Source organism: Grammomys surdaster, unplaced genomic scaffold (genome assembly GCF_004785775.1).
Source record: "Grammomys surdaster isolate TR1022 unplaced genomic scaffold, NIH_TR_1.0 100, whole genome shotgun sequence".
In the NCBI taxonomy this organism is placed as follows: Eukaryota; Metazoa; Chordata; class Mammalia; order Rodentia; family Muridae; genus Grammomys; species Grammomys surdaster.
In genome coordinates, this window is record NW_021604579.1 from 13,599,410 (window position 1) to 13,622,358 (window position 22,949).

The following is a 22,949-nucleotide window of genomic DNA, read 5'->3' on the forward strand; positions in this document are numbered from 1 at the left end:
GAGTAGGAGAAGCAACTGGAGACCTGGAGAAGAAACAATGGGGTGACTATAGAGCCAGTCTTGTAGGCTTGGTCTCACACTGTGTTGGAACACAGTGCACACTTCCCTGCCCTGCACCAGAATCAAAGACCTCAGAACCTTATCAGTGGTAAAGCTTTCTCTCTACCTGAAAGCAAGCAAGATGTCTGAAGCACCACTGGGAGTCCTTTAATTGAATTGTCTAGACACTTGTCTTCTAACTCACAATGCCAGATCCTACAAATGGTGGGCTCAATACCAAAGATTATCAGCCTAAAGCCCCAGTCCCAAGTCCAGGCTTCCAGACCTCCTGCTGAGCTGTTATGCAGGATCGCTGTTCCCAGGGCCACCTGCTCTGGTTGGATTAACTCTTCAGATGGCTTGTAGAGCTCAGGATAACACTCGCAGTTCTCTGGACGTGCTGCCCTCCACGAGCCTCCTGAGTTCAGCTATCTAAATGCCTTCAGGCATGTCCTTTGGTTTATTTTATGGAGGCCTTATTGCACAGGCGTGGCAGAAGCAGAGACAGCCCCGTCCAGAAGTGACTGGACATGGACACCATCTAAAAGTCACAAGCAGAGGGGGGAGCCCCAGCACAGCCTGGCTACTTGAGCAATCTTCTGGACCTTGTGCTACAGTCCTCCTTTCAAAGGATAGTGTAGGATCCATCTAGGGCAGTGGGTCTCAACCTTCCTAATGCTGAGACTCCTTAATATAGTTCTTCATGTTGTGGTGACTCCCCCAACCATAAAATTATTTTCATTGTTACTTTATAACTGTAATTTTGCTACTGTTATGATTTGTAATATAAATATCTGTATTTTCTGATGGTCTTAGACATCCCTGGGAAAGGATGACCCCCCAAAGTTTGAGAACAGCTGATGTAGGTTACGGAGGGAAGGCCTCATGACCTATTGTCACATTAGATGGATGTATTAGGGTTTTACTGCTGTGAACAGACACCATGCATGACCAAGGCAAGTCTTAAAAAGGACAACATTTAATTGGGGCTGGCTTACAGGTTCAGAGGTTCTGTCCATTATCATCAAGGTGGGAACATGGCAGCATCCAGGCAGACATGGTGCAGGAGGATCTGAGAATTCTACATCTTCATCTGAAGGCTGCTAGCAGAATACTGACTTCCAGGCAGCTAGTACTAGGGTCTTAAAGTCCACAACCACAGTGCCACACCTACTCCAACAAGGCCACACCCACTCCAATAAGGCTACACCTTCTAATAGTGCCACTCCCTAGGCCAAGCATATACAAACCACCACAGTAGGTATGCATGCATGTCCCCATACATATAGAATTCAGATTTTCAGTGTTTTACTAGATCACAATCTACATTAAGTTGGAGCTTGCTGATTGGCTAGACTGGATGGACAGAGAGTTCCCAGTATCCTTTGGTCTTTGCACTCCACACTGGAGCTGCACACATTGATGCACCTGGCTTTTTACCTTAATATTTGAGATTTTAACTCAAGTCCTCATCTAGTTTGCTTTCTATTGTTGTGGAAACAAACAAAACCAAAACACTACCGTGATCAAAAGCAACTTGAGGAGGAGGAAAGGATTTATTTATTCTTACATTTTATAGTCCACCATTAGGGAAAGCCAAGTCATAGTTCAAGCAGGCTAGCAGCCCGGAGGCAGGAACTGAAGGGAAGATCATGGAGGACCCATACTCACTGGCTTGCTTCCCATGGCTTACTCAGCCTGCTTTCTTACACAACCCAGTATCACTTGCCCAGGGATGGCACTGCCCACAGTGAGCGCCCCTAACCCCTCATCAATCATTAATCAAGATAATTCTATCACAGGTTTACCTACAGAGTAATCTGATGAAAGTATTTTCTCAATGGAAGTTATTAGATGGCCCTACCTTATGTCAAGTTGACCGAAAATTAACACAGCTTTATACCAGACGATCAAAGAATTCCTCCTTCAGAAGGGTGAGGTAAGCTGGGATCTTAATGACAAGGAGGATCAAGGGCTGGAAGGACATAAGGGAAGAACATTCCAATCCCCGAGGAAGGAAGGAAAGAGATCAAAGCAGGTTAAAACTTCATCATCACTGTTTCGGAAAACTAAGTCCAGGAGAGATACGGGGATTTGCTAGCCTCCCAGGGGGTTGAACAGAGTTAGAAAGTGATTATCATAGGTAAGGGCATTTTCTGACAAGTGTCAGAGTAGTGAGGTCCTCTGCTCTACAGAAAGCAATAGCCTACTGAACGTGACTCAAAACCAGCCCACCCTTCTCCCCCTCCTCTGTCTCACTCTGAAGCACGTCTCACCCACGTCTCCCAGCGTTCCCGCCCACCATCTCCAGGTGTTGAGTCCTAATGTTTATCTCCAGCACAGATGTCTATTGTAACCATCTCCTGCCTGTTGACTCTGGAAGTCTGCCTCCAGCCCAGATGTCTATACTGAGCTAGAGCATCTAGTCTCCAACTAGAACAAAAGCTCTGCTCTCTTGTATACGTTGCTGTGCGTGCAAGCCAGACATTTGGGAGAACACTGTAGATGTTCAGTAAGTAGATATCAGTGAATTATATACAACTGCATATGCAATTTTCATTTACTGAACTTGTCCATCTTAATGCCCCATGAATAGCTCAAACTCATGACCAAAGCACGACGTAAGCCATAGCTGTCTTCTCCAAACTGCCTTTAGCCTATGTTCCCTTCTTCTAAGATCAGGACACACTCTGAAGGACTATTAGGGTCGGTAATGTGGGCACTGTGCTTGCCTCTGGGTTCCTTCATACCCACAGAAGAAGAAGTCTTTCCAGTTCTGATCCTTCCCATTTCTAGAATTCATATCTCCTTCGCCCTCTGTCACGTTTGAAATCTTTTGTTTGGGCACTGAGCATGGAATCATCTTGTTTATTTCTTTCCCTTCCACATAAACCTCCTTTCAATCTGTTCTGCGCAATGCCTCCCAGAGTGATCGATCACTTAAAACATGTTTCTAAGTTGTCAAAGCTATTGCTCTGGTTAGGGCTACTGTTGCTGTGATAAAAACACCATGAGCAAAGCAAGTTGGGGAGAAAACAGTTTATTTATTTGGCTTATAGTTCCACATAGTAGTCCATTATAAAGGAAGTCAGGACAGGAATTCAATCAGGGATGGAACCTGGAGGCAGGAGAGGGTGCTGCCTAATGATTTGTTCAGCCTGCTTTCTTATAGAACTCCAAGACTACTAGCCCAGGGCTGGCACTACCAACAATGAGCTGGACCCTTTTCCATCAATAACTAATTAAGAAAATGTCCTAGCCATTGAATCTTTTTTTTTTTTCTAACAGTTGAATCTTATGGAGGCCTTTTTCTGAATTGAGATTGACTCTCGCTTTGCCATGGATAAAACTAGCCAGCACAGCTACGAGTTCATTCTACATTTATGGAAACTCTTAAAAAAAAAAAAAAGAAGAAGAAAGAAAGAAAGAACAGAATGTCTTAGCTACACAGTAAGTTTGAAGCCATGTTGGGCTTTGTGAGACACTGTCTCAAAAATGAAACCAAATCTAAAACAGGAGGAAAGCTTTTAATAAATTTTAGGCTTTGACTTTTTGGTATCAGTGAAAGACTTGATAAAGTAGAGCACATATCTAGAAATTTTACAAATAAAATTTTACAAATAAGTAACTGCATCATTAAAAAAGAGAACTTGGAAAAAAGGAAATTATTAATGCCCACTATGCAAAAGTCAGTACAGTTTGAATCTGAGGGGTCAGGGTTCAAGTTCTACTATTTAGTCTGCATAGTTCTCCCTTACTCTTAAAATAGAATCAATTCACCACATTGCTGTTTACGGATGTTTTTGTTTTGTCTGAGACAGAATTTCATGTAGCCCATGCTGGCCTTTCAAGTATCTAGGTAAGGCTGGCCTTGATCTCCTGGCTGACTAGACACTATCTCCCAAGTTCTGGAACTGTAGATATGTATCGCCATATCTAGGCAAATCACAGTTTTTAAATTTTGAATTCTTTTTAGTTGAATTGTATTGTGAATGCTTTTGTGTACCTTTAAAGATACTTTTAAAGCCCATATTTATTTGGGGGTGGGCAAAAACAGCCAGCGTGTGCATCAAGGTCAGAGGACAGCTTTTGAGAATTGGTTGAGGCATAGGATCTTTCATTTCTAACGCTGTGCTGCGGGCTCCAGATTAGCTGGTCCATGAACTTTTTCTGCCTGTCTCTCTCACTGCAGGAGTGCTGGTGTCACAGAGGATGATGATGTTGCTGGGTTCTAGGCTTGAACTTGGGGAGTCAGATCTTCATGGCAAGCACTTTTAAGGGCTTGAGCCATCTCCCCAGTCCTTCTCTGTATCTTTAAATATTATTGGATGCATTCGTTTAAACAAATATATCTGCTGAGTATATCATAAGTTATCTGATCATTTTAAAATTACTTATCATGTTGTCGTGTCGTAATGAACACACTTCAATGTAAAGTCTTGCACATACATAATTTTATCTCTGATTATCCCTTTTAAAATTTTCTACACTTAACATTATTAGTTCAAACTATATAGGACCCTTCATGTGCCTGCCAAGCCATGTCAACAGTACTTAACTAAAAATATTAATCAAGCCGGGCAGTGGTGGTGCATGCCTTTAATCCTGGCACTCTAAAGGCAGAGGCAGGTAGATCTCTGTGAGTTCAAGGCAAACCTGCTGTCTACAGAGAGTTCCGGGACAGCCAGGGTTATGTGGAGAAACCCTGTCTTGAAAAACTAAATAAATAAAATCAATCCCAAACCAAAGCAAGAAACTAGTGAAATCATGTTATTCTCTTTAAAGATGAACTGGGGAGAACAGTTCAGATGTCTGAGGTGGGGCATTCTGCGGATTTACTCTCAGCTTACCTTTCTGACATTGGCGCCTGTTCCTGCATGTGAGCCCCTTCCTCAACCACATAAAGTAGAAAGCTGATAAACCGCACCAGAGCTTTGGATCTGGTTGTATTTGCCTAGAAATCGTGCTTCCTTTTCCAAAATCTAGCTGACTCTATTTGCTTTGAAATTTAGCAGTAAACATCATTCATATAAAATATAGTATGTCTTCCACTTAAGTGCTTGATGGGAGCCAGACTTGGCTTTTAAAAATCACGCCATTTTAACCATAATGTCTCTGCATAAGGCATACTGCGCCTGATATCTGGCTGAATATATAAATGCTACTCAATGAGGGGCTTACATGGAGATTTAAGGCCAAAGTGTTCTGTTTAGTTTTAACTCCAAGCCCACATTCTTTATCAGTATTATTTGCTTCCTATATAATCTTCCTACCGTTTAGATTTCTTTTCTTTGGGCTTTCTGAAACATGCTGGCTGTTGTCTTTCTCTTTGTCCACAGTTTCAATCGCAGCTCCCTGATTTGTGCAGATGACTGGATGGTGAATGGCAGGCAAACATTGGTACTGCCCAACTCTTTGTCCACAGTTTCAATCGCAGCTGCCTGATTTGTGCAGATGACTGGATGGTGAATGGCAGGCAAACATTGGTACTGCCCAACTCTGACTCAGTTTCCCTCATTTCCTCTACTGTCGCTGGTGGTGACTTCACAAGGCAGTCTCTCCTGGGAGACTGCCACTCATTTCCTAGGATTTCTTGACTCATGCTGAGGTCTTCCAACTGAGTAAGTGACATCATGGTCCTGAAACCCCTCTACCAATAAATGTGGGCCCCAGACAGCATTCTCTGAAGCAAGTACAAAAAGAGCAAGACTGAGAGGGCCAGGAGAAAGCTTCTGTTTGCCTGCATGTGAGAGGAATGGTACCTCAGGCTCAAGACAGATGCTTGATGAGATAGAAAGAAAGAACCAGCCTCAAATGGCAAAGAAAATGAGACTAGACATTTGGCTTGCAAGGTCTATCTATAAGGGCCGTTGCCCACTGAGGCTATACCATAATATGAAACTTACCTACCTCCTCCCAACACTCTCAACTCACAAGAAGTTTGCCATTCACTGTTTTGATACATGGGACTATCCTCCTCCCCCCCTCCCTGCCCAGACCACACACATACACATAACAGGCACCTTCCGTAACAAGAAGTTCTGACTGAGAACTACCTGGACCACATATTCCCCAACTTGCTCTTCAAAATACTAGTTGTTTGTTATAGCCATTTAAATTATCTAATATTTATACCAATAAAGACACACAAGAGGCGTGAACCGAGATAAAAACCTGCTAGCTCAGCAAGGCGACTTTATTTTCTTAACCATATACAAAATATCCATTTACAAGTCTGACCCTACAACTAAACCCCTAGCTCTTTAGAAAATCTCTTTTGTCAGTCTATTGAGCTAATCTACCTTTCTCTTGAGCATCTCCAAACCCAAGAGGGCTCCTTGGCTCTCTTGCCTAGAATACTGTGTCCTTGTTCCTGTAAGCCCAATGAGAAAATCCCTATCTCTTACCGGGAACTCCTTCCATAAAGGTTTTTCAAAGAAGAGAGAAAGAGAGAGAGAGAGAGAGAGAGAGAGAGAGAGAGAGAGAGAGAGAGATAGATAGATATCGATCTAAGGTCCAATACATCCTTGGCAGGAACTGTCATTGTCATGGTATGGGGCTGCCAAGTCAATAAAGCCTGAAGCATTTCACCTCTAAGGTGGGGTAGCTGATTCTACCCAGATGACCTTGGACCATAGAGAAAAGAACGTAAGACTTCTGCTAAGCACCTTGCCTTGAGGAACTTTCCATTGTTCAGCATTCTTATCCATGGATGCTTTTAGAGGCACACCCAAACTGCTTCTCTTCGGGACACACCTAACTGCATCTGACAAAGGCAGTTATCTATCTAAGGTTTTATATTTTGCTAACAATTAGGCTTTCCATGTAGAATAGCCAAATATCCTGTAACAATTTGTCTTTTCTTTCTCCTGACTTCTCTCAACTGTGAACACAGCAGCATCTTTACAAATGTCACCTAATGGTTTGTGACACCCATGCTGGGGAAGTCGAATGAGTGGGTCACACATTCAATCATATCTATGAAAAGATATAAAGCTATATCCATATATGTGTTGGCGTATACACATTATTACATCAACTAGAGGAGGGATGCCTTCATCCTCTGTTTAATCAATTCATCAAATAACAACTGTCCTAAGAAAAAGAACGGGCCTCACTCTCTAGGAGGATTACTATCAATAGATGAGCTAGTAGACACGTAAGTAGTCAACTACAGAAAAAGGAGACAAAGCCACCCAGCCTTGTGGCATCCATAGTTTTCAAAGTGAAGGTGGGGGATGAATCTGTAAGTTGAAAGTCAAGCAAAGCCAAAGTTTATTCAAGAGGACAGTTTTATTTATCATTTAAAATGACACCCCCCCCCATCCCCAGGCAGGTGGAGGTGAATCTCAGTACCTGTCTGGAGTAGAAAAAAAGAGAAGGCCTGCTGTTTAAGGTAAGCCAGCATGGAGCCCAGCCACATGGTACAGAGCTTTAGAGAAAGAGTAAGGAAGCCCAAAGACCTAGAGAGATCACTCTTCAGTTCTGGCCAGCACCTGAAGAAAAGAGACATAGAAGACAGACCAACAACAGAAGCAAAACAAACAAACCAAAGAAAAGGGGAAAAAAAAAGAAATAAAAGTTTCTGACTCTAGACAGAAAGGCAGACAGAGTAAGCTGACTCTCAGGACGGCTGGTTGGGAAGGTGCCAGGGACCTTGAATTTGGGAAGGAAAAGTATAGCATCTCATTTAAGGGAGAGTCATCCCGAAGTGTCTCTTTAGCAAGCTTAGGTAAGTCTGCACTCCTAGAGGCGGCTCCTGAGCCAGGTGATTGACAGGCCCAACTGGATTAGCTCTTTCCTGTTTTGAGTAGCTTGGAGGGTTAGTTCTCTGCTCAGGCCAGACATTCATCCTCTTGACCAGAAGGAACTAATTTTTCCTAATGGACCTTTATTGTTCCTGGGTCACATCGATGTCTTTATCTGGGACTTAGGAAGTAATTAGTAAATACTTAGTCAATGACTAACTGAAATAGTTTGAGTTTGAATCTCAGTTTTATTTCAAGTTTGAGCTAGCAACTAAGAAAAGATTAGCTGAACCTCAGTTTCTCTCTCGGTAAAGTGAACCAGAGTAACTTTAACAGCGTTTGGAAGACTCCAACGGAGCTAACTGAATGAGTGACTGTGGTCACTCTGGCTGGAGGAAGTTATTTAGGACTAAATTAATGAATACAGAAGCTCACTTGAACTGGGAGAAAGGGCATTCAGACTTGGGACTGGAAAAGCTTGTTGTCTGTACTTCAGAAAAATTTGATGTCGTCAACAATTCCTAAAGTGAGGGACAGTGTTTTAAGCTTTTCTGAATCTGAAACCTGTTTAATTGGTGGGCACGTGGCTTTGTTACCTGGAGGCTGGTTAACTGGTTCAACAGAGACTATGTTATCCCAGACAGGAAGGGAGGATGCAGGCAGGGTAAGGCATGGTTTTGACCCAAAGAATCCCAGATGTGTTACAGAGAGTCCCTTGTGTAAATCTGGTTCATAAAGCTTTGAGGTTACTGATGTCTGACCCAGCATGCACTGAAATGAGCCTCAGAGACAGTGAGGACTCTACACAGCAGAATCCAGTTTATGAGGCAAAGCTTGTTGCACAGATGAGTCCCCTGGGAGTTTCACCTATAGGAAGTTTAACCTCTTCTATAGGTTAAGGTTAAGGGGCATTTTCTACCACGTTCCTCGAGGATGCAGACATTGCTGCTCTGTGGACCACACTTTGAGAATCAGAGTCAAGGCCTGGGCTATTTCTTTAGTGCCACTCAGCACTTTGGGAGAAGAAATGAAGGACTTGTCATCTCAGGTGCCTTAGATTCTGGAAGTACCAATTCTTCCCCTCTCCCACACCAACGAGTCCTCTTGTCTCGTTGAACATCTGTTCTTCAGACTTGAAGTGAGAGGCTGCAAAATATGTCAAAAATGTTGCTGGCTGTTGTGGGGTGGTGGTGGCTGAGGGCAGCAAATTGCAGACTGATCTTGGAGGCAAAGCAAGGTAGGAGCTGTAAGGTACATGTTTGTGTGTGTGTAGACACCAGGGATTAAAACCATGCATGCATGCCAAGCCATCTCTAGGTCCCTCTCCCCTTTAATCTAAATTCCTGTCCTGCTAGCCTATACCTATTCCCATCCCTGAGGTTTGGGAGTGAGCTGTGTGGGCTATATTGGGTCACAGATTTCGCAGGTCCCCGGAATCTGAATGTTCTGTTACACAGCATAGGGGACTTGAGTAGCAGATGGAATTAAGTTTTCTAATCAGTTGACTTGAACATAGGAAGGTTATTTAAGATCATCCGGGGTTCAGGCAATTACCAAGATGCCACCTATGGAGGAGGAATAGGAGAGAAGAAGGTAAAGTGAGAAGAGGCCCATTGCCAAGGAACTCAGGTGCCTCAGGAAATGACAGAAGGTAAGCGCTCCTTACAGCCTACTGCCCAGGAAGGCAACAGATTTGTGTTGTTTCAAGTTACCCAGTTGCAGTAATTTGTAACTGTTTTTATAGCAGCGAAAAATAAACTAATGCAAGGCCCGTCCTGCAACCTACTGACAGGTCTTAGAAAAGTTACACCATCTGTATTCCACAACACCATTCCTTGCTCAAGCCAAGAACTGCTTTGGGATGTAAAGGAACATCCGGGAAGAACTGCCTGGCACACAGGTGCACAACACTCCAGCTTCCTTTTCCTTCTAGTTGTGTGTATGTGTGTGTGTGGGGGGGGGGTGGAGTGAGGGGGTCACAAAAGGCAGGAGAGCAGGAACCCACTGCTCTGTTAATGGAGAACCCCCTTCCTTTGATATGGGCTGTGGGAAAGACTCTCCATCAAGCTCCCCAAGCCCACCTTATCTAGGGAAGTCTCCATATCTATCTTTGGGGACCTCCACAGCTCCCACCTCCCCCATGAAAACCCTGCAGAGCACAAAAGAGCCTTTTAAGAGGCTGGAGATGAGAGTCAGCCCCCAGCCTCCTTCGGCAAACAAGCTTCAGAGATGAAAGGACAGCTTCTACATCCTGTCTCTGCCATAGCCACTGAACAATCAGGAGCTGGTGCTCCATTAAGGTAAGTCCACTCAAGAGGCCCCGCTGCAATACCCCATGCTCCTTTCCGCAGACTCCAAAGAAACATCCCTTAAACAGTTCAGGTACCAGTGCCTTGGTTAGTCATGTTATGAGCTTTTATTTAAAAAGCACATTTAATACATGTTTAGTTTCTCAGATACACATTTTTCACTTTGTATGCCACAAAAGTGTTTGAATATTATTCTCTTTACAAAACGGAACCTTACAAAAATACTGACAATTTAATGTTTTTTTATACAGTTTTTTTTCTCTAGTTGCAGTTATTTCATTGTAAAACAATGGCTACCACAGAGCTATGATATCTTTAGTTGAGATTAAAAAAAAAAAACACAAAAAAACCAAAAAACCTCAATGCTCCTTTAAGCAGCTAAAGTAAATAACACAGGTCGAGACACAGTTTATAATCATAGTGGATATAACTAAAATTGTTTCAGAAATAATATCTTACATAGTTAACTTTTAATGTTTTATACATTATTTATATAATATTTATATATAAAATCATAGCTTGCTATATGTTGAAATGAAAGGACGGAGTCTGGGGGATGTGCATGTGGCTGACCCATATGGTTACATGTAGCCCTTTGAAAGATTTGAAAAGCACTTTTTCTTTTCCTTCTCCTTTTCCTTGGAGGTTCAGTAGAAGGGTCCTTCTGTCTATAGAGTGGGACCTTGCTTGGAAGGACACTTGTGGATAGAGGATGAGGAAAACACTCTACACAGATTTAACCCATGTGTTCTGCCCAGCAGAACCCACCAAGAACTGTCCCAGGGGTCAACCCCGAGACAATAGTGCTTTACACAGCAAGATCAACTCCTGCAAAGACCCTCGGGGTGCCCTTATCTTGAAGGGTAACCTTTTGGGCATGAAACAGGCTGCTATTCTGGCTCTCCCTGATCCCAAGGGGCCAAAAAAGTTGGTTCATTTTTTTCATTCTGCCCTTTCCCTCCCTCCCTGTCTCTTTACTGAGGCTCTTTTGATCCACCAAAGGTTGGCCATGCCTATGCATTACTGGCCCTCACATGAAATCCTGGTAGGCACCCAGCAAGGATCTCAAGGGGGATATAGCAGTAACCAAAGTCTACAGCTTTCTACACGTGCAAGTGCCTGGTGATGGATCCTGCATGGCTGTTCCGCGTCACAGTGTGGTGTGTGAGAAGACACTCTACATGTCTTCTGAACTTGTGCTATTTGTGAAGTCCGCTCTTCCACAAAGAGTCTCCTAATCTCTAAAAGTGAGGGGCTGAGGTTGTTAGCCTGGGGATGGGGAGATGACGGAGGCCTCAGGACTTGGTGGGGGGGGGGGTTCGGACTCAGGATCTGATCACTGGACTGAAAATTTGTGTGCTCATTCCCAGTATTTCGTGGCGCAAAAACTTCCTTGAATCAAAGTCACAGTAGAGCGGGGCGGGCAGAGGGGCTGACTTGGTGCTGGTTCGAGCCTTGTGTGCTATGTAAGAGCTCCAGCTGTTCTGGCCTGGGATTTCTCAGGTCACAAAAGGTGACCACAGCCTCTGCTCAATGATCTAGCGTTTTGCTCCTGACAAGCCCGTGCTCACTAGAACATGAACACTTAGCCAGCTGCACAGCCGGCACTCAGGACTCCGGCACTGTTGTTTCCACACAGGCAAACAACCTATTTTGGAAGGCCACAAGATAAGGCTCTTTTTTTTTCTTTAAATGTTTTCAAAATCCATCGGGCAAAAAGCTTTTCCCTACATTCTACTGTCTGATGAGATTGGAGAGCAGCAGGAACATGCCGTCAAGCAGTCGCTTCAGAGAAAGCGCTCTGGATGCCGCAGCACCTACACCATGTTATGGTGATTGTTCCTGTCAATGATGTCTACAGGAGACAGGATCTCTCTCCTGATCGCAGGGGCAGGCAGTGAGAGGGTTGTCTTAGTCTTGAAGAGGTCGGACACGAAGAACACCTAGGACACAAATCAGAGATACAAGTCAGTAAATTGTCTAGTGTGGCCTAGGAACAGGCAACAGACAGACAAAGAGGGCCCGAGTCACACCTTTTTAACTGAGGGAGGAGGCACAGAGAGGTCAGACAGCAATCACTGTGCAGACAGGAAATTGAGGCAAGGGTTAGCCTGGGGTGTGAAAGAGCAAACCCTACTTTTATAGACTTTTAGTCAGTGCTTTCAATCTACAACTTAAAGTTTCTGATTTCTCAAGGCCAATGTGTCATGGCAGATAAGTTCCTCACAAGGGACGTGCTCATAACTACTCAGTTATTAATCCACACTACTTTCATTTTTTTTTTTTAACAGGGAAATCCAGAGTGAGACCAATGGTGAGATGAGCCAATACAAACTCTGATCAGCAGGAGCTGGAGCAAAGAAAAGAGTCACGGTGATTGTATTTTCCTGAAAGCCCCATGATATCAACCATTTGAGAAAGGGGTGGGGGTGGGGGTGGGGGGAGTCAAGAAGCCTGGGTCTTGACACTGAGAGTCAGCAACTTACTGGGAAGAGAGGTCAGTGGACAAACCTCCTGCCCTCATTCCCAGCATTCTTCCTCCTCCCCAGCATGTGACCTTCCTGAGTCTTTCTCATAATGATTGGGAAACATTTACAAAACACCAACTTGCAAGATGGCTCAGCCAGGGTTGCTGTCTGAGAGAAGCTTCTGATGAAAGAAAGAGACAAGAACCTGATGAGCTACTGGAGCAAGAAGAGATGACTTCCCATTGGGTAGCAAAGTAAATACGCAGAATCTGCCCAAGAGATTCGGCAACAGCAAGGGATTTGTACGAAATAATCCACTGTGATTGGCAGCTGTCAGTAGTTTAATAGGAATTACACAAGTGGGTTCATACTGGGGTTGAAATATATAAAGATCCTGGCTGGGGACACTGCTCAGTGGTGCCTCTCTAGCAGGCATGAAGCCTAATCTGCCACAGACACACACACACATACACACACACACACACTTCTGTGCCTTTCAGCTTTCTGAGCTGAAACTGTTTTTGCATTCCCTACCAGGCACTGTGACTTCCTTCTGACCACTTACTATGAAAATAGAGTTCTTAATTAGAATTTGCTAACCTAAGTCTCTAGCAGACATGCCCTGGCTACAGTAGGCCTTGGACTATTTGCTGAACTAATTTCATTAGTTCATAGTGTTCATTCTACAGTAGCACATACATCATCAGAGAGCTGTAACAATTGTAAGAAGAGACAGGTGCTGATGCTAGAAGACGGGGCTGGAGAGATGGCTCAGTGGTTAGGAGCACTGACTGCTCTTCCAGAGGTCCTGAGTTCAATTCCCAGCAACCACATGGTGGCTTACAACCATCTGTGATGAAATCTGATGCCCTTGTCTGGCGTGTCTGAAGACAGCTACAATGTGTTCATATAAATAAACTAAAATTTAAAAAAAAAAAATAAGAGAAGGCAGACTGGCTACAAGATAAATGTGTCAGAGTCCTGCAAATCACTACCAAATCCCTTGGACCATTTTGTAAATATACTACCAATCAACCATTTCAGTTGTTTTTGTTAGAGAGAGAGAGAGAGAGAGAGAGAGAGAGAGAGAGAGAGAGAGAGAGAGAGAGAGACTGTGTCTATATTGCTATAAGAAAATTAAGTATTAGCCCCAAAAAAAAAACCTATAAGAAACAAAATGTAACCCCTTAATAAATTGTACAGCTTTAGTGTCACTGAACGAGACAAGGAAAAAGCTAACACTTTGCTCCTTTCCATGGTACAAAAAGTTTTGTCTTCTAGGCAGAGTCAAGCTCGGATGTATGTGGGGTAGATATTAAAACCTACCTGTTTACCACCTGCTGGAGGCTTGAGGCTCCTCTACTGGGGTCCCCTACACATGAGGGGAGGAGACTGCAAACACCCCTAGTAGACATTAACCCAGGAGGCCAAAGTTCTGTCTGTTCAGTGCCTGAGCTTTTCATCTCTTTCGTACCTCAAGCCCTCCCCACCCCTCTCCGTATCTCATGCTGCACTAGAATGATGTTACCACCTGGCAGGTGCAGAGACAGTGGCCAATTCTCTACCTGAAAATTAGGCTCCTTTCATCTTAGCTCTGTATTCAGTAGATCAATGTCTCTGTCTGTGGCTCTCACCCCCACTGACTTAGCTTCGCCGAGAGAATATTCTCAAAGCCCTGACTTAAGAGAACTTTGCCCAGATTCCTTCCTGTATTTCTACCTACCACAGAAAAAATACAGAAGAGAACAATTCCTCTTCCCACAAATGGTCATCTCCCAGTCTCATTCGATGGGTCTCATGCCCACTATACATTAATATTTCTGTTTCCTGAATGGTCTCTAAAGGCTTGTGCCATTTGGAATAAAGTTCGATAAGATGTGTCTTCCCTCAGTGCTCTGGACTGGAGCATGGTTACTGGAGCTGGACTAAATCACGTGTTCTCAAGTTTGCAAAGGTTTGCTTCCTGAGATTACTCCAGCTCCTTACATTGCCTACAGTACTTTGTCTATGTAGACATCAGGTACTCAATTGTATGTGCGTTGTTGAATTTATCAAGTGCTCTCTACTTTATAGGAAGCAAGCATTATGGCTTTGGACTGCAAATGCATACACAACTGAACACTGTGGGAGGTGGGGATGGGAGCACATAGTCAAATGCCACATGCACTCAACCAAGTGACACCATGAAAACTTGAGCCAGACCCAGCAGCATCCTGCCTATTGCTGCACTTTGCCTTTGGTGTGGCTTGAGGCTACACAGACACCTTTTTGGGAATCAGGAGACATGATCTTGTCAAGACTCAAACAGGGTTCAACCTCCCTGACATTTGAACCTCGGAACCCAAAGAGAATCATTACAAGACTCTTGATGTGGAGCGTCCGCTTCCTACTAAAGATGATTCCCCACCCAGAAAGGGAAGCCAAAGGCCCAGCCTGGGAAGTCTCTGCCCAGATTCAGATCTGTGGCTGGACCACGAGAAAAACCCACTTCCAAATGACAGCCCCCCTCTACAGCTCCTCTGCTGCCTCAAAGGATGAATGAGAAGTCTCAACAAGTGAAAAACTGAGATTCCCCCAAAAAGCCAAATGAGAGGTCTAGATCATACCGCCCAGAACACTTGTTTTCAATTTTATTCTGATTCTTGGAATTTTATAAACTACCAATTTTGAGAGTAAAGAATGAATACAATCAATAAACACTCATTAAACTCCTAGTGTGTATTAAGTCCCAGAACATTAATAAGACAGACTTCTTTGCTCTGCAGGAGCTCAGAGATCAATGGGGTGGGGTGGGGGTCTGAGAAGAGCCAGGTAAATAGCCAACTATATAATACTATGGTTAAAAAAACCAGAATATACTTTATTTATTTACTCTGTGCCCATGTGTACAAGCATGTATACACTACAGCATCCATGTTGAGGCCAATGGATAACTTATAGGAGTTGGTTCTCTCCGGGCCCTAGGTATCAAAGTGAGCTTGTTAGGCTAGGTGGCAGGTTCTTTTATCAGGTAAGGAGCTCACTAGCTCCAACAATGCTTTGTTTTAAGGACCATAACAGAAGGAAGCACAGAGAATATGGCGTTTAACCCAAACACGATCTGCTGATAATGGGCCTTGAAGGCTGGCTGCACAGATGGATATTTGAGCTTAGCTTTGAAGATTCATGGGGTGGTGGCCAGGTAGTGAATGGCAGAAAAGCTAACATAGGCAGAGATCACAGCCTGAAAAGACTCAGAAGTTAAAGCCAGAATGTTTAGGAATTGAAGAAAGCTCAGTAGGGCTAAGGCAGAGAGGTCAGTGAGGCTGGAAAAGAAAAGGGTCCGATCTTTGGGCGCACTGAAACATCTTTTGACGCCAGAAATCACTGTGAACTGAAGCATCACAGTGGAAGAAAGGGCATCTAAGATGCTAGCATGTCATATCTAAACAGGAGGAGGAGACAGAGCGGGCAGCGTGACTGAAGAAGGGATTGCAGTGCCTAGGAGAGGCAGTGAAGACAAGGAGGTGGATTCTGAGATGCTGAGGATGGAATTCCAGCTGACAAAGATGTGGGGTGTGGGCTTTGGGAGAAGCATTGGCTTTCTTCTAGTTCTGTTTCAACTCCATAAACCTCAGCACTGGTTGTCAGGAGAAAATTGGGGTGATTCAGTTGGGCTGCTTTCTTCAGCCTTCGACTATCTTGGCTCCTCAAAGTATTGCCTGAGGGAAGTGATTCTGACCTACTGCTAAGTTTCAATGTTTGGCCATTCTGCGATCGGATGCAAGGACGGAAGATGATTTACTTACACAAACACCCTGGACAATGTCACCCTTCCTCCAGCAGCAAGACTACACACAAACAAGGAGGCTCTAGGAATCCCACTCACACGATGGAGAGATAAGAAGCTCACAGTGTGAGGCCCCTTGAAATGCCTGCTCTGTACTGCTCTCTGGCCATTGCCTCCTGTCTCCTACTTCCTATCTAACCAGAAGTACTGGTTAAAAGCTTTTACTCTTTAAAGTAAATGAACTTGTTTTTCAAATCCAAGCCTTGCCATTATTGGGGACACAGTACCTATCTCAGGGAGTTACAGGGTACAAATGTAGGACAGTGCCTGATGGCAAGGGGGAAACTAAGTGGCAGCCACCATCAAAGGCTGGTATATTCAGTGCCTAGTTATATAAAAACTACTTATTTTTCTCTATGGGAAGGCAAGAAAGAACTAGGAAAAGCAGAAAGGTAGGTATAACGATGCATGTCTTTAAACTCAACACTCAGAAGACTGAGGCAGGAGGATCACGTTTAAAGCCAGTTTCTGCTATGTATGTAATAAAACAATGACTCGTGCGTGTGTGTATGTGTGTGTGTGTGTGTGTGTGTGTGTGTCTGTATACACATGTATACATATATGAGACTCATACACACACACACATATGTGAGAGAGAGGGCGCACATGTGAGTCTGCAGGTGCAGACTCAAGCTGGTTACAGAGCTGGGTAGATGGGAATTTTCCTTAGGTAGATAGAATCTGCTTGCAAAGGCCTATAATTTCTAGCACTATCTTGAGGAGTGAGTCAGCATACTGTCAAAAGTCTGTTTTTGATGTCTCATCATGAATCTTCACCTGCTGTGGAGAAGCCAGCTACCCCAAGAGCACATAGCCCCATCCTGCTGGGATGTTGCCCAGCACAAGATCACTAAGATCCATGCAGACCAGAAAACCAGAAGTCGGTCACCAGCCCAGCTTCTGCTTCCACTGAAGTGGGTGGCTTCATCAGCAAACGTCCCAAAGGCATTTGGCTTGGAGCGCATAGTGACAACAGACTCAACTTACAGTGCTCAGGAATCCTTGAGAGTTTCAACTCCTGAGACTATATGAATGAGCCCCTTGAAGATAGGAATCACACCCATTACACACTGAGACTTCTAGAAACCCCACCGAGTCTCTGTACCAGCATGGGGCAGATAACATAAAAGCAAGAGAATTTTTGAATCTCAGATGCAAAGGAAAAAAAGAGTTGTCTGTCTGGTCGGGGATTTTACCAAGTACAGTCCTTTAACCCTCCGATTTCAGAATCACCCAGAAGCTTCTCAAGTGAGCAGATGTCTGTGGATCTTCGGGTGGCTTGGAATGTGTACTTTACCCAACACTGTGGCGATCTGCAGTACAGACTAAAGCTAAGAGAAGAGCAGTAGACAGTATGGGAGGGGGATGGAGGTGCTCAAACCCTTCACCTGCCATCCTTGGGGCCTCTCAACTTGTATCCCTGACAGTAGTTCCTTCATCTCCATGCTGGGAACCAGCATAACCTCTCCCACCAGAGCTGGCCCCATCTTCCATTTGTTCCTCATACCACATTGTTAATAACCTTCTATTTTGCTGTTACAACACAGGCTTTGATGTGTGGTCCTTTAAATGCTCTATCATGCTTCCCTTTCTAGAATGTGAACTACTCCAAGGCAAGGATCGTGTTGAGTCATTAGAACCCAGAAACTGCAGCTCGATAGAAGCTGGCCACTTCCCCGGGTGACTGCAGACACCAGAGCTGCCTCTCTTCTGCCTATGTTTGTAGAAGTGTGCCTTGGCCTAGGGATTCCCTTTCAGGTTTCTAGTGTTCCACACAGAACTCTCTCTCAGACTGAGTAGAGAACCTTCTTTGGAGAAGAAAGCCCCAGGAACTGATGCACCCTCATGGCCTAGTAACAGTAAGTACTGTATAATGAAAGACAAAGTATCTTTGGCATCCTAGTCTTTTGACTCCAGAGGAGTTACTCAATCGTAGTCATTGCTTTTTGACCAATAAAAGGCTTTCGGTGGCTACTGGCACTGGGAATTTGCCAGTGTCTGTCTCGAGTGTTAGCCTGGTGCATCTGAGCGGGACCGTGATGGGCTAGGAGCTTTCTGCTGTGTGACGCTTAGCAGGCAATTCAACCTTGTTTCTCTTGCTGCAGTCAAGAATTGAATGATGTTTTCTAATCACCTACTTGCCTTGTATTTATACTGGTACTTAAACAACAACAACAGCAGCAGCAGCAGCAGCAGCAGCAACAAAACAGGACTGAAGAGATGACTCAGCAGTTAAGAGCACTTGCTGTTTTTCTGGGGATCCAGGTTCAGTGCTGAGCACCTGTAAGTGCCCTCCAGGGGATCTGACACTTTCTCCTGTCCTCTCAGGGGACCAGGCTCCCGGGCAGTACATAACATACATGCAGGCAAAATACTCATAAACATAAAATAAAACCTAAAAGTTAAGGAAATTATAAGAGAGAGAGAGAGAGAGAGAGAGAGAGAGAGAGAGAGAGAGAGAGAGAGAGAGAGAGAACTTGGTTCTTGGCCCTCACACCTGTGCCCATCCACTGGACCTGCTCATGTCCAAGACGGCTCCCACCACACCACTGTCAAGCCGTTAGTAAGTTACAAGAGCAGATAGTGGGTCACCACCAGCATTTAAAAAGATAAAATAGAAAATGTTAGACAAGACCTGCCAACATGCCAACTACTAGCAAGCAGCAAGATACAACTGCTTCCTCTGGGTTTCGACTTCATCTCCTCCCTCTCATCAGAGGAACAAAAAAAAAAGGAGATTCTTAATGTACTTTGCAAAAGATAGAGTGCTGTAAAGATACTGTTACCATCTCGTGATCTATGAGTTGGCTTCCATTCCTTGCCACATCTACATCCCTAACTACCTGACAGTGGGGAACTAGATAGCAAGGTCAGCTTTGGGCATCACTGTCAACCTTTTGCAGGAAGATGAGACATTAGCTCAGGGGATGTGGGTATCATTTCTTCCATTCCTCTGGACTCAGGCAACACTGGAATACATCCAGAGGGAACAGGTAGGATTCTCCTACTAGAGGAGGAAGAAGTCTTACAAATTCCAGGGATAGAATGCATGCTTAGTACTGCTGTTTTAGCCCCTGAAACAACACAGGGACCTGGAATTGGTTCTGACTCTGTGCAGACTTGGGTGTGTGTTGGGCTCTCCTCACTGAGCTTCCTCTCACAAGGCTAGCTCTTCCTCACGTGAGCACTCTTGCCCTCTCACTCTTCCCAAGGTCACTGCTCTGGGGCAGAGACAAAGAATGCCCTCGCCCTTGCCTGCATCCTGGAGGAAGATAGCAGGCACAAAAGAGCAACTGCTAGGTGGGCCACACCCCCAGGAAGAGAAAACCAGGAAAGACTGCTGTGTGTTTATAAAACTTGGGAGCAGCTGCTTCCTCTGCTGAACCCATAGCCATGGGGGCCTGGCCCTCCTCTGACCCCTCCCAAAGCCCCCCTAATTTACCATCTGTTAGAGGGTCAGTTAGGAGGTGACCAGATATGCAAGTTGTCACCAGACAGGAAACGAACCGTTGTCCGCCCCTCTGTCCCACTGCCCAGTTGAATCCAGGTATAGGTTTGAGTCTGTGGTAGGGGGAGCTGCAGGGCTGTGCAGGTTTGTGCAGAGGCATTTGGCTCTGTTTGTCTGTCCTGTGCAACTGGAAGCCTAGTCTCTGCAAATGAAAGATAACTCACATGTGTGTTTGTTTGGGAATGTCTCCTCTTCTGTACTCTGGGTGTGTCTGGGCTGTGGCCTTCTGCATTGTTCTCTGCCCCCATCCTGCAAAGGTGTGCCTTGGTGTGCTGTCCTGCCTGACTGAGTTCTAGCAGCTGTGCTGAGTTCAAGGCACTGTGCAGACTGTGTTCCATCAGATTCCAGAGTCTTTCCTTTCAGGAAAGCATTTAGTTTGTGAGCAAACTAAACCCAATCTCCCTGGGCATGCCACTTTTGTCTAGACAAATCTGCTCGCAGTGACAAAGCCAACCTCCTCAGACTCGGATGAATGTGCTGGCTGTCGGCCTGCTGTCCAAGGCTATGCAGGAGCTGATCCATGATTAGGGTAACATATTGAACCACCAGGGGTCTTAAAAATGATCCCCAAATTTAGAACATGTTTGGGGAGCTTGCTCCACCTGAAAGAGCAGGTCCAGCTTAGGTACACAGATACTGTCCTGCAGAAAAACCTCTGTGCAAAAAGATGTATGGGCTGCGGGGCTTCCAAGCGTAACTGGCAGATGAAGAGCCTAGGCTCAGAGGAGAAATCCCACCCAAGACCACAGCCAATTCATCATTCATGATTGCCCCAATGGCAATCAACCACCGATGAATGTCAGCTACAATACCCAGGCACCCAGAATAACCACCGGATTAAGCTATGGATTCTGGTATTAAGGCATTGCCAATCTAGTTGATCAGACAGACACATGAGCAGGTAATGAGCAGAAGAGGCCAAAGACAGGGCAAAGCAAAGCACTGGGATCTGGGGGAACACTAAAAGAAAGCTGGGCAGTTCTACCTTCAGGGACGGTGTGTGTGTGTGTGGGGGGGGGGGGTGGCGAGATGAACACTGGTCCTTCAAATGTATCCAGAAGCCACTTTCCAGACCTGTAGATACTAGATACTACCTCACAGCTGAGATTCAGGTATGGCCATGGAAATGGACACATGACTCTGGGTCATAAATGTAATCAAAAGCCTGAGGAGGAGCAGGCAGGGGGAGAGGCCATACACCAAAGAACACAGGTAGCTATAAAAGGCAAGAAAACTCTCCCTTTGGCCTCTTCATGGACCATAGCCTTTTCTACACCTTGATTATAGCCCAGAGAGACTCAATTTTGATTCCTGACTCCTGGAACGTAAAGCAAACATCTGTACTGTAGATTAGGCTTACTCGTTACAGCTGCCACAGGTGACTCATACAAGAGGTTTCACCAGAGATGAACTGGACTGTGCTCTATCAAAAGGAGTAGGCAGCTATCTAGGGCAAGGACTCAGTGTCATAAAATAAGAAGCTTGGCATGCCTGTGGGTGAGAAGAAGGGTATTGAGAGTCTTAAGAGTGTTGGCTTTGTGTCAGACTGTTAAGAGTCAGTTCTGTCTTCACAACTTTTTCTCTGTGTGCCTTAATCCTGGCCCTTGTATTCCCATCTTCAGTGAAAACAGTTGCCACAAACAGTGAATACTTTACGGGCCTTAATGAACCCACACCTCCGCTTGGGCAACCAGAGGCCACTGAGGCTTGGGAGGAGAGGTTTTGTGGCAGAGGGGGAAATGGATTTTGAGCATCTTGGTACCCTGTGGCAAAAGCATTATGTGCTGATTCTGTCTAGAACTTTCTGACCCAGGAAGATGTCACTCTATGTTAAGAATCTTGACTACACACTGGCACCCACCTTTAATCTCAGCACTCAGGAGAGCTGACAGAGCTGAAACCTACGAGGCCAACAAATGCCCTCCAGCCTTTCAGGCAACCTGGAGCCTAGCCGCTAGTCGTCCTCAGCGGACACCTCCTTAAGGACCAGCATCCCTGGCTCAATGTAGCAGCTGGAGCTTCCTGTCTGTCTCTCCTTGTGATCAAAACCAAGATGACACAATCGGGCATCTCTCAGTGGGAAAGAACACACTGGCTTCCTTTCTCCCTGCTGAGCCTTCCCAAACTCTCACACTGAGCAACCAGCCATAGCTTCCAGAGATTTCTCTGCCTGGGCTTGTCAGATGGTTTAAGCAAAACAAATCCTTCCGTGCTGTGCTTCCAAGCTAGTGGGACCAAGAGGTCCTGGATGTGTACCAGGTGGAGTTCGGTATCTAAAGAAAAACGTATCAAGGAGACTGAGTCCCTCTCACCCCATGTTGACAGATAAAAGGGCAAAAGACAGGATAAGATTTCTGTCACCTCTTCCCAAACTGTCTCCTTGGTGAAAAGAAAATTCCAGACTCAAAAGACTAACCGGATCAGCCCAAGACTTGGGAAGGTCCCTTACAAACCATTTAAATGACACTCTTTAGAACAGCTGTCTACACAATTTCTGCCTGAGGTAGATCTGGCTGGCCTGGTGTCTGCTGCCCTTCCCCCAGTGCTAAGGACAGGGTATTGGCTGTGAGTCAATCTCAGAGCAGCTCTTTGGCCTTGGGTGACCGAAGTCATCTCTCCAGGCCTGGGTTGCCTCATCTCTGCAGTGGCGCCCGTGTGCCTAAAAGAAGTCACAGGGCAAAGTATCCAGGGAGGTGCCAGCAAACAGTAGGTGCTTTACAGACTCTGGGTTCAACTTCTTAGCCCACTGTGCCAGAGTCAAACAGGATAAAGGCAAATTCTGATTTCCTCCTGGAAAATAAGCTTTCATTCTCCCAAATTCTGTCTAATTGCTCCAGAGCTCCAGAATTGTAGTATGAAAGAAAGGAAGGCTAGAAATGAGCCCCACACCTTTTAATTTTTTTAAATTGGGGGTAAGGGAGACTTCAATTAGGGCAGTGGAGCTCTCTCACAAGAAGAAGCCCAGAAGCCCGGCCCCATGGGCTGACCTCCTGCTGAGAGCAAATCCCCTGAGGGTAGAGACAGCCCAGAGTTACCCTTCGTGCAAAT

The 22,949-nt window shown here is 45.1% G+C and overlaps 1 protein-coding gene and 1 long non-coding RNA gene across 4 annotated transcripts in view; one reads left to right on the forward strand and one right to left on the reverse strand.

Moving 5' to 3' along the window:
- Positions 1–1,845: 1,845 nt before the first annotated feature.
- Positions 1,846–13,385, forward strand: LOC114637390. Of its 3 annotated transcripts, none has more exons than XR_003713747.1 (10): positions 1,846–1,978; positions 2,378–2,551; positions 3,328–3,489; positions 5,379–5,660; positions 7,372–7,435; positions 8,919–9,438; positions 9,580–9,687; positions 9,914–10,087; positions 12,388–12,469; positions 12,646–13,385. It is a non-coding gene; the product is annotated as an uncharacterized LOC114637390 (long non-coding RNA). The 3 variants fall into 3 exon arrangements; XR_003713748.1 differs by lacking the exon at positions 2,378–2,551 and having other exon boundaries at positions 8,919–9,024; positions 9,304–9,438; XR_003713746.1 differs by lacking the exon at positions 2,378–2,551.
- The window catches only part of Plpp3 (phospholipid phosphatase 3), a 74,624-nt gene continuing 61,859 nt past the window's right edge, over positions 10,185–22,949 (reverse strand). Inside the window, exon 6 of the mRNA XM_028785610.1 lies at positions 10,185–12,039. Coding sequence (XP_028641443.1) covers positions 11,914–12,039 — 126 coding nt within the window. The 3' untranslated portion in view covers positions 10,185–11,913. The remainder of the gene's footprint in view (positions 12,040–22,949) is intronic.